At 42.2% G+C, this 12,091-nt stretch overlaps 1 protein-coding gene across 2 annotated transcripts in view; it reads left to right on the top strand.

Annotated features, from left to right (window-relative positions):
- The first annotated feature begins 11,716 nt into the window (after positions 1 to 11,716).
- SCHIP1 (schwannomin interacting protein 1) overlaps positions 11,717 to 12,091 on the top strand; it is a 1,325,222-nt gene continuing 1,324,847 nt past the window's right edge. For both annotated transcript variants that reach the window (XM_006887636.1, XM_006887635.1), the window contains exon 1: positions 11,717 to 11,906. In XM_006887636.1, the coding sequence (XP_006887698.1) occupies positions 11,898 to 11,906 (9 nt within the window). In that variant the 5' untranslated portion in view covers positions 11,717 to 11,897. The remainder of the gene's footprint in view (positions 11,907 to 12,091) is intronic.

The following is a 12,091-nucleotide window of genomic DNA, read 5'->3' as shown; positions in this document are numbered from 1 at the left end:
AAACATTCCTCTAGGTGGTATAGCACTGGTCTGTGCATTGCTGTACAGAGGTAACTCGTGGTTGCTGTGATGCTGAACACTGTGACACTGATGTGCCAAATGTGGTAATGGTTACCCATGGTGGACAGTGGAGCTCCCCGATTAAAACAAGTCTGGAAGCAGGAGTGGCATCCACTTCCGAAATGACTTGCCTCCAGAAACTCTATGAACAGTGCTCAGGCCTTTTGTTCACAGGGTCGCTATGAGTCGTCTACGACTCAACAGCACCTAACAACAACTATGGGACTGATGCCATGAAACACAATGTGAACAGTGGAATGCATGAAACACAGTTTATATAAATGAAACACAACGTATAAGAAGTTTGTATGTCAACTACTAAAATAAAAAGAATAAAAAAGAGGAAAAAAAAAAAACAAGTGCCTCCTTAGCCTCAGAGATCCTGCCCTGCGCCCTTTGCCTTAGAGAACCTGGCTTATGCTCTTCTCTAGTGATAACCCTTCCGCGGTGAGAAAGATCTAAGGAACAAAGGAGGGACGCCCACCTAAGATCTGTGTCTGCCTTTAAGAGCATGGTCCTATAACCCACCTGCCTAAGTGACGTTAGGGTCCTCTCCAGGGCCCATGCAGACGTCCTCCTCTTGTCAAACAATTGAAGGGCAGGATTGTATAGATAGTGTACATATATATAGACCAATTGGGGTGCCAGTTGGGGATGCTTGTGGACAAGGGATAGAGATGATCTTAACAGAATTTGGAATTGTCTGTTTAGTTGTCCACTCCTACAAGGCCCCAGAGGCTGCTTGATGGAGATGGAGATGCAAAGAAAAGGGAACTAGGGCAAAGGATGTTGTCGGGAGGCTCCAATTTCATTGTCATCCCAAGCTGGTCCTGGGTGTACACTATAGTGTTATCACTGAGCTCTATACTCCGGGAATCTCTGTTTCATTGAATGGAAATGATGTCTTAATAACTTATGAATTTAATTAATTTTGCTTGTATCTCCAATTACGGCAATTGAATGATACACAGCTGAATGCTGTATATTTACTGATTTTTTAAACATTCTGAAAACACCAATATGCTATCTTCAATAAATATTTGCACTCCCACTGCAGATATGAGCCTAATCAGAGAGCTATAGGGGGAAATATAGATTAACTCAGTCCCTATGCTTAGTGCCCTTCCATTTTTAGAAACAATCTTTTGTCACGTGAGCCATTCTAGCACTCTAAAATTACCCACCATGAGATTGTAGCATTTACAGAAACATCATTTGTGGCTGGCATCTGTGTTTGTCTGCTTGTTAATTTCTGAAGCTTTCCGTTTGTTTTTCATGTTCACAAAGGTTAATTGACATTGACTATTGTTTATACGAGGAATTCCTTGGTGAGTCTTAGTGGTGGCCACTTTGCAAGGTTTCAGATCAGTTGAGCAAGAACTTTGATAGTCAATCTACAAGACTCACTGGAAACCTAGCACTTAATTGAAGTGCACTACCCCTGACTGGGCCAGATTGTTCAGTGTGAGGGGAGGGAATCTGATTTTCTTGTTTCTCTTTCATATGGTTTAATCCTCTTCATGCTGATTCTCTTTTAGGATTCTTCTAGGTGCTTTTCCTTTTTGCTTATATTTTGTGCTGATTAAACATCACAGAGGTTTAAAAATGACATGTTTTGGGCTGAGGATAGACAGTTTAACTATGATACTATTGTATCCTAGTTTTGATCAGCATACACACAATGGTATATATAGTATTGTTTTTCACACAGCAATGCTTAGAGAAGATAAAATTCCCACTCTACTAAGAAATGTAACACTAAATTCAGAGTACTGGCTGGTGGATTGGAATTCAAGACCTTGGAATTTCTGAGACCACTAGGGATTTTTTCACATACCAGAAAGTATATGGACCCATTTTCTTTGGTGTCAGAACGAGTTTCACTTGCTGCAGAAGCATGCCATGCTTCTTGGAAAACCAGGAACCTTCATAGGTGCCATTATTTGATGAGTTGATGGTTCTGACTTATTATTTACTCTAGGTCTTGTATTTATGAAAGAGGTACTTGCACTTTTTTCTTGCTTTCCCTGGCCAACATCCAGAGTTTTAAAGGACTACCTGTTGTCATGTGAAGAAAACAAAATATTTGTCATATATGTAGGAGCTCTGGTGACTTAGTGGTAAGAAGCTGAGCTGCGATTCTGAAGGCACACGTTTGGAATCCACCACCTGTTTAACAGGAGAAGGGTGGACAATCTCCTCCTGTGTGATTAACTGTCTTTGAAAACCCGCGCTATGGGTCGGTTCTGACTGAACGGTACACAATCATATATACAAAAGATTTCAGAGATGACATGATATAATATGTACATATATACGATCTCTAATGACTTAGTGAGTTAGTGATAAGGAATTATGCTATCAACCCAGAGTCACGTGGTTCAAATCCCCCAGCCTCTCCATGAGAGAAAAAAAGCAATATCCTCTCACACAACAACAACACGTACATATGTACATCTCATCGAGCAGAACCAACTCATAGCTGTTTCGGTTCGGATCCACCTACCTGCTGCTGCATGAAAGAAGGATTGGCAATCTCCCCCCATGTGATTAACTGCCTCTGAAAACCCAGTGGAAGGTCAGCTATGGGTTAATTCCAAGGTGAAGGCACACAGCAACAACATGCATCCGTGTGTGTGTGTGTGTGTGTGTGCGTGTGTGTGTGTGTGTGTGTGTGTCTCTGGTGACATCTTGTTGTTGTTACTGTTGTTAGGTGCCATCTATCCTGAGCCCTTCTCGCCACCTCTGATACTCTTGAGCTAAGTCACTGTATCAATCCATCTCAATGAGGGTCTTCCCCTCTTTCACTGACCCTTCATCCTTCAAGCATGATATCCTTTTCCAAAGAATTACCTCTCCCAGCAACATGTCCAAAGTATGAGAGACAAAATTCTGCCATTCTTGCCTCCAAGGAGCACCCCCGCTGCACCTTTTCCAAGATGTACCTGTTGTTTCTTTCAGCAGTCCACAGCTATTCAGTACTCTTCTCTAACACCATCACTAAAAGTCATCAATTCTTCTTTCTTCCTTGTTTAGCATCCAGCTCTCAGATGCATAGCAAGTAATAGAAAAGCCTTTATTAGAGACGCCTTAATCTTCAAAACATCACTACTCTTCAGTATTTTGGAGAGATCCCTCACAGTGGGCTTTCCCAAAGCAATATACCTCCTTATCTACTGACTACTGGTACCAGGGGTGTTGGTAAAGGAATGCACTGCCAACAGAAAGTTATAAGCTTCGAGCCCACCAGCTGGTCAATAAGATAATCTCTTCCTGTGTGATTTGTGATTTACTGTCTGAAAATCTGCTGAAGGATCAGCTATGGGTTCGTTCTGACTCAAAGATAACAACAACAACAACAGCAACAACAATCTTTCTCTATCTATCTATCTATCTATCCACCTATCTATCATCTATCTCACTGGTGACATAGAGGATAATATTGTACTGATAACTGATAAGTCAACGGTTAAAATCCACTTTACTTGAGAAAGAGAGTGACTGAGTTGAAACTGGCTCCACTGACCTTGATTTGGTTTTGTTTTCTCTGAAATAAGACAACTGACTGGGTTTGAGATATAGTATGCAATATCTAAAAAAAACTGCACTGCAATCCTGAAGGCAGGCAGTTTAAATCCACCAACTGCTCTGTGGGAGAAAGATGGGCAATCTCCTCTCGTGAGATTAAATTGCCTCTGAAAACCCGCTGGAGGGTTAGCTGCTAGCTGGTTCCAACTCAATGGTACAAAACACATAACATGATATTACCTATGATCTACTTATAAAATCACCTCTTTAGCATTTGCTCTTTGAATTTAAAGAAAGAGCATCCAGAATGTCACAGAAAGTGGGGCACCAGCTTCCTGTTCCAAGTGTGCAGGCCCAGGAAGGAGCCAGTGCTTTGGTTCAGTCTTCATTTGCATATGTTCTGCGCCTCAGTGGTCTGGGCTGGAAAGGATGTGTGGTTGCTGGCCCCAAAGCAGTGCCAGGCCTCACCTCTGGGGAGGGCACACACCAGAAGCCTCTAAGCTTCCCATCCGTCTGCCTGTGTTGCCCTGCCAGCTCCTAACACTTCTCCACTAATGTCCCATTTCACAATATCAAAGGACTCCCAGGTGGGCCTGAGATGAACACGTCCATGCTCCTGCCCACAGTGACGTGGATGTAAGCTTTTCAGGTTCATGGAGGAGAATGGGCAGTTTTGTAATCCCTTTCGATAGCTGCTGACTAGCTTGATGAATAAGGATTACCAGAGTTTTACCAGGTGGCAAAATAAAACTTTTATGTGGACTAATACTACCATGTGCCTGGTTTATGATATCAGAAGGCACTTGGTTTTATTTCAAAATCATTTACTACTGAATATGAGCGACATGAAAATGTGGTATTTCGTGTGTCCCTCACTGAATTTAGGGGATGGTAGATATCTGCTGACCAGCGTTTGGAGAAGGTGGATTTTCATCTAATGCTATTTGCTGGAAGGCTTGTAGTCAAAGCCTTTTAAATCAAAGGGAATCTCATCAGGGAGAACAAAAGGTAATCTACACTTAGGAGACATGCCCTTCTGCTGTTCCGTTAACTGTCTGCCTTAAACATCTGAATGGTTTAAGTAAGTGGCTTACATTTGTATCCCTTCCTCTGCCTTCATTAGGCAGAATGAACATCACACACACACACACACACACACACATCAACATCCATCCCACACTCAAGTTCCTGGTTCCAGGGAGGTACAACCCATCCATATTTATCATGCATTACTGTATGTGTGATCTCTGTTATGAAATGTTCTGTCTCCAGAAACAGATATTGCTTCTCTTATAGAAAATATCCTTGGCTGGATCCCTGGAACCTTAATTAAAATCGCGGTTGCTCTTTAAAAAAAGAAACGTTATTGCATTTCAGACAGCTCGGATGTAAAGCAGCAAGGCATGAACTAGAAGGTTTCGCCTGTAGGATGGCAAGGACTGGGAGGGCAGATCAAAGAGCTGCCTGGGTTAGCCTGGTGGGTCCCTGGGGACTGCGCAGGAGGAGAAACCTGACATTTAATGAGGGCCAGCCCATCAGGTTTAAAGGTAATTATTCAAAGCAGTCACAAATTCTCTTCCATTTGTGTCCTTGACATTGACCAGGCTGTTGGGAGCAAAAAACTAAAGAGATTATTATTAATTAAGTTAATAGACTTTCAGTAATTCTTGGCACTTATTTGCCTTTTGCCTCCCCCCCACCCCCACCCCCACCCCAGACTGTGAGCAACATGAAGGCAGGAGCCACGTCGGTTGGTCTTGGTCACTGCCACATCCCTGGTGCCTGGCTGGAATGCAGTGGGTGGGGGGTGCTCAGGGAAAACTTGTGGAGTGGATGTGGAGTATTGGGCATATTAGGTATGTTGCTGTTGTGAGGTGTTGTTTATTATGACTCACAGAGACCCAAAAAACAATAGCTATGTTGTTGTTGTTGTTGTTATGTGCCATCAGGTCTCCTGCAGCTCGAAGCAACTTTATGCACAACAGCCCTAAACCCTACTTTATCCTGTACCAACCTTATTGTCTCTGGCACGCCTACCCTCATTACCCCAGACACTGAATCAATCCATCTCATCGAGGATCTTCCTCTCTTGAGCTGTCTCTCCACAATCCCAAGCATTATGTTCCTCTCTAAGGACTGGTCTATCCTTGCAACATGCCCCAAACATGTCAGAATCTTTGCCTCCAAGGATCAGCCTGGTCTCACCCTCTCTAGGATGAACTTGTTTGTTCTCCTAGCAGTCCACGGTATATTTCATACTCTTCTCCAGCATCACAGCTCAAAGGCATCAATTCTCTTTCTATTATCCCTAGTGATTGTCCAGCTTTCGGATGCTTAGAAAGTAATTGCAAAGACTATGGCCAGGATCGGGTACATCTTAGTCTTGAGACTGACATCTTTGCTCTTTAGTACTTTGGAGAGGTCTCTGACATCAGACTTTCCCAATGCAATCCATCTTTTAATTTCCTGGCTGTTAGTACCAAGAATGTTGATTGTGGAGCCAAGCACACTAAAGCTGTTAACAATCTCAGTCTCTTCACCATCTTCTTCATAATGCTTCCAATCAACCCAGTGTGAGAATCTTTGTTTCCTTGAGGTTGAGTTTCAATCCATATTGAAGGCTGCAGTCCCTGACCTTCCGCAGCAAGTGCTTCAGGTCCTCCTGAGTTTCAGCAAGCAAGGTTGTGTCATATGTATAACGTAGGTTGTTGAGTCTTCTTCCAACCCTAATGTTACATTCCTCCTCATAGAGCCTAGCCTCCCAGATGATCTGTTCTGTACATAGATTGAAAATGTATGGAGATAGGACACATCCCTGACTTTTACCCTTCCCAATTTTGAATCATGCAGTGTTTCCTTGCTCCGTTCTGATGACTGACTGCCTCCTGGTCCAAATATAGTTTTCGCATAAGCACAATCAACTGCTCTCTGGGATTCCCATTCTTCTCAAAGTCAGCTACTGTTTGTTGTGATCCACACAGCCAAATGCCTTTGCATAGTCAATGAAACACAGATAGACATTCCTCTGGTACTCCCTGCTTTCAGCCAAGACCCATTTAACATTAGCTACAATACCCCTAGTACTAAGACCCCTTCTAAACCCAGCCTGCACTTCAGGCAGTTCTCTGCTGATGTGCTGTTCCAGTCGTTTGTGTTTGGTTTGTTTTTTGTTTTTTTTTAAAAATCTTTCACAGAATCTTGCTTGCATGTGATATTAATCATATTGCTTGATCATTTCCACACTCATGAAAGAAGACCAGATGCGCTGTGGGAAGATATCAAGAATATCATCCAGGAAGAATGCAAAAGGTCATAACAAAGACAGAGGAGGAAGAAAAGACCAAGATGGATGTCCAAAGAGACTCAGAATAATGCATTACTGTGCCAAGAAGACAAAGCAAAGGGAAGATATCAAAATATTAAGGAACTGAACAGAATATTTCAAAGGGCAGCATAGGAAGACAAAGTAAAATATTCTAATGAAATGTACAAAGAGCTGGAGTCAGAAAATCAAATTAGCCAATCTCGCTCAGCATTTCTTAAGCTGAAGGAACTAAAGAACACCCTCAAGCCTCAAGTTGCGATACTTAAGGATGCTATGGGCAGAATATTAAATGATCCAGGAAGCATTAAAACAAGATGGAAAGAGTAGACAGAGTCATTGTACCAGAAGGAATTGGTGGATACAGAAGAATTTATAAAACAATGTGTGAGCAAGAGCCTGTGGTGATGAAGGATTTTGTTCAAGCTGTTCTGAAAGAATTGGCAGAAAATATGGCCCTAGGAATTGATGATATACCAATTCATATACTGCAACAAACAGACACTGCCATGGATGTTCTCACCAAGTTGTCCCAAGAAATCTGGAGGACGACCGCCTGGCCAACTGATTGGAAGAGATCTATATTTGTTCCCATATAGAAATTGTTGAACAATATATTTAAGGGGTATTAAAGTGAATGCCAGATAGCCTCAGTGCTCATGGGAGACTGAGCTTATGAGGCAGGTAGATATGGAGTGTGAAAGGTAAGTGGACACTGTTATTATAACATGAAGTACTATCCTAAGTGATTTGTGATGTGCCAGGCACTTTTCAGAATTTAACCCTTAAAAATATCTTTATAAGAGAGGTTGGGTTTTTGGTAGTTAGGTGAGGAAAAAGACAATGAGAATAAAAGACACATGTTTACTAAGTAGAGAATCCCATTTTAAACTCAGTTTGTCTGTCTCTAGTCTAATTTCCACAGCATAGAAAGACTTACGAGCATACCTTTGAATATTTGATACCTTTTCCCTTATCTCTTTGTGTTTCAAGGTGAAGATGTTTTATTCCCTTACATGGAGGACTAGAGGAGATAGGTAATGCTTACATTATAGTTAGAGTCATCACATAAGGATGTGAGTATAATTTAGATGAAAGTTGGTCACATAAGTTTTGTCTTCAGCATGTCTGCCAGACTTGAAATCTTCCTGAATGAGGTGAGGCTGAGCACAAGGCAACCAATGGAGGGAGGAGGCTGAGATGAGTATGTTCTTCTCATCATTTTCTTCAGCAGTTTCTGGAGATAGAATGAGCTTATATTGACAGTCAGTGGGAGACAGATACTGGCCATCTGAAGTGGTGTTGCTGGGTAGTCTTTACATCTCCACTGAAGTTGGTAGAAAGGAGTGACACCGGCCTCCAATCCATCACCAGAGCTTTAGGACCAGAGCCCTGAGACTTTCCTGTGAGTGTAGAACCCATCCCAGGCCCTCCACTTCTCTCTGAAGGGCCATTCTACTCTAGTGAACCACTTTGTAGAAAGATGATGCTTCTCTGATGGTTTCAATCCACCAGAGGAGCTCTGTGGGCTTCTTAGGGGAGATTAATGGGAAATCTCCTCTTGGGCTATTATCAGCCTTCCAAAACCTGCTGGAGGGTCAGCAGTGAGTCCATTCAAGTCAACAGCTATAAGCTTGAGCTTTGTGGCGAGAGGAGGCAGATGGCACGGTTTTTGACTGTGTGACCACTTTGGAGGTAGAATTGTAAGCAGTTGCCCCCAGGCCTGATCACTCCTTGAGAAACCTGATAACACCTAATGTGGCCAGCTCAAAGACCAGACCAGACAATGGATCCTTAGAAAACTCTGGGCCTGACCACAAAAGCCCAAATCCAAGTTCATTTACAGCCCCAAATTCTGAGCTAAATGCCTTCTTCCTTATTCCTCCCTAAAACTCCTGTAAAAAGAAACTACCCTAGACTGTCTCCCACCAGTTTGACCTTCTCTGTTCACTTGACGTCCCTCTCAGACCACACGCACTAAAGGCCTGTTCCTTTCTTGGGACCAACTTCTTTCTCTCTCCCTCTTGCCCTTAACTCTTTTTCCATCTAACACACTTTGCTTGGATGTTCTAGGATTTTCCTTTTCACCAAGGATCCTCTGAAGCTGAGGCAGTTGCTGATGCAAAGGGTGGAAAAAGGTGGAGTAAAGCTTGTTTCATACCCTGGATCCCTCCCTGGTGCCCTTTTGGGGAAGTAGCACGGAATCCTTGCAACCAGATTTGATTTGCTGTGTTAAGTACCTTTAAGCTGTAAAATGGTAGAAGTTGGGAAGTCTGAGTTCTGACCTCAGCTGTTCTTGCCTGGATCCACCTGTTACAGAACTGATGCTTCAGAAAGCACTGATAATGCTTCAGCAGAAAAATCATGGACCAGAGTCTACCCTGACCTCTCAGTAGACTGTTAATAAAGTTGTTACTCTGTGCCATCAGGTTGGGAATGACTCATAGGTGACCCTCAATCAAATATTCAGAGACTATCAATTGAAGGCTAGGAGAATGCCCATCTTGAACCTGACGAGCAGCTGGTGGACTATAACGGAATGCCTCGCATTAGCAGCACTCCTCCTCGTCCTCTAGGGCACCAGAGCTCCATAATAACAGTGTACAGAAGGCGTATGAAGGAACTGAAATATTTGGACCTTCTCTGTGACTCAAATTTATTAACTGTGGCTTTCTTGTGGAGGAGAATTCAATAAAGACACAGTAGAGCAGATCAGCTTGAGAAGCTGGGTCATGGCCTTAGTGAGTGATACCTAATGGGAGGGACACTGTCACCTCAATTACTTGAGAACTTTATGATAATCAGCTTGCATTACAATTGCTCTTAATGGAGTAGAGGAAAGGACTTAAATAGACTCATTAGGAGATTTTTTTTTCCAAACTATATGTGCACGTTCTGCTTGCTTCATCTCAGTGAAGACCCAGTGGTGCTGAACATGGATATTGTAAAGTCATTCTGACTTGCCCATCTCTTGTTGCTAGGAGTCTAGTTGGCCTCCTATCCATGATGATGCCTTGTACAAATAGAATGAAAAGTTGCCTGGTCTTGTACCATCTCTATGAATGGATGGAGATCAGACTGTTGTGATCGATAGAATTTTCATTGATTGAATTTTCCAAATTATATTGCCAGGCTGTTATGCAAAGATGTCTTTAGGTAAACTTGAACCTCCAACCATGCAGGGAGCACCCAGGCAAATTAACCACTTGCACCATCCTGAGACCTCAGTCTCCCATCTGGAATTCTACCACTGAACCACCAATGTCTTGGCATCCCTTACTAAAATCCAAGGTAAGCTCCTTGAGGAAGGATCTTAAGTATCATTGTGTTCTCTATAACAGAGAATTCCCCAGAGGCAGAGTGTCTAATTCATTATGTACTTGTTGAAAGAATGGTAGACAAAGAAGAGGAATGAAAAAAATATCCTAGAGAAAACGGACTGGGCATGTGAGGAGGACTGGAGGTTCCTAGGCTGATGTGTGTTTACTGCACGCTTGCTTGCTAGATGTATGTTTATTGAGCTTGCTGAAAGGCAAGCGTCTTGCCATTGACTCTAACAATAAACATAAACACTGCTCTGCCCTTGACCTCAAGCATTAAAACAATAAATAGCTTAATTAGTCATCATTAAACCCACTTTGCATTTACTGTAAGCAAATATGGCCTTGAAAAGAATTACTCCCACACCTGCCCAGGAGTTTTATCAAGAACCTCCTAAAGGTACGCCAGTTGTAAAACAAATAAAATCAGCCTTCCATCTCCTCCCTTCTGTCAATAGCACGTTTACTATTGAGTCCAAGCAAATGGCCATTTGCCTGGTTGGATGAGTGGTTAAACCATGCAGGCGTCACATGATATGACAACTTGCTCCATGGTCTTAATGCTCTTTCTCATTAAATGTGAATATTGATTGCCAACAGTGTGGTGTCTTTTTATCCCAGTTTTAACCTCAGTTGTGAGGTTTAGGAGTTAGTTCTTCAGGCAAAGAGAAGTTCACATGTTCTTCAGAAATTTATTAGTCAATTTTGTTTATTAGCCTAAACAAAATTACAGCTATTGTCTCTAAGAATTTAATTTGCTAAAGCTTTCTTCTTCCAGTCCTTAATCATGTATATATTTATAGACCTGAGTCACCTATCTGCTAAATTCTTATGTACAACAGCTTTTCATGTGCCACTTAATGGTCCAGGGCTTTTCCTTTATACTGTCTCTGCTTCCAACTTCACAGTTAAATCTCGGGACTCAGCTCAGCTTGTGAGCATTAAAAACATTTTTCTTTCCCTCCACTTCCTTGAAAAGCTGTGACTAAACCTTTTAGCATTTTATCTGACCCAAACAGTAGTGGTTTTACACAAGAAATGAGAACTCTGTAAGTAAATCTATGTATTTATATATCTAAAGTGCATTATAAAAAGAAGCAATAAATCCCATTTTCTACATAAAAGGAATTAGATTTTCCAGTTTACCTCTGCACTGGGATTAATAAAATGTGCAACAAATAGCTGATGGAATGATCCATTTGAAGTTTGTAAAGGCATCTTGGGGAGCTGGCTTTAGTAGCCTTCTTATTTATTTTTTATTTTTTTAAAGATGTCTGCTAATGTTTTTATTCAGTCTGGTTCCTGAATGACTGTTTTAAAATGAGCTGAGAGACTGTTACCTGCCCGTTTCTGCATGGCTGAGCAAATTCCCCGTAAATCCAAGTTTCTCTTCATTTCCATCACTATACGTCTCCAAATTACAGAGAATTCATTTCTGAGCTGGAGAGGTGCCAGAAGTTTCTCATCTAGCTGGCTGTGGGCTGCCTTTTTCTTTCCCCTCTTTGAGGCTTTCTGATGCCTAGAGTGAGCTCAACTCAAAGGTTTCCAGGCTCACAGCCGCCTCGCATTCCCCCACAGCCACACGGAGCCTTGTGATTCTGAGGAATACCTCGTGCCAGCGTCGGATTCAGTCTCCTTTTACCTGCAGGTGCTCCAGAAACTTCAACATGCGGCTGGTAATGTATTTGCTCCTCTAAACATGCCACTTTGGCATGCATTCCGGGCAACTGTTTATTATTTTCTAGAAATCTGTCTTCTGACAACGTGCATGCTAAAATATGACCAAAGGAGGTTGTAGTGCAGAGTGGGTTTAGTTATTGGTAAGGGGTGTGCGTGTGTGTGTGTGTGTGTGTGTGTGTGT

The sequence above is a fragment of the Elephantulus edwardii genome, unplaced genomic scaffold (assembly GCF_000299155.1).
Source record: "Elephantulus edwardii isolate Elephantulus edwardi_28Jun2011 unplaced genomic scaffold, EleEdw1.0 scaffold00060, whole genome shotgun sequence".
Taxonomy (NCBI): Eukaryota; Metazoa; Chordata; class Mammalia; order Macroscelidea; family Macroscelididae; genus Elephantulus; species Elephantulus edwardii.
This window is presented reverse-complemented; position numbering and strand designations above follow the sequence as displayed.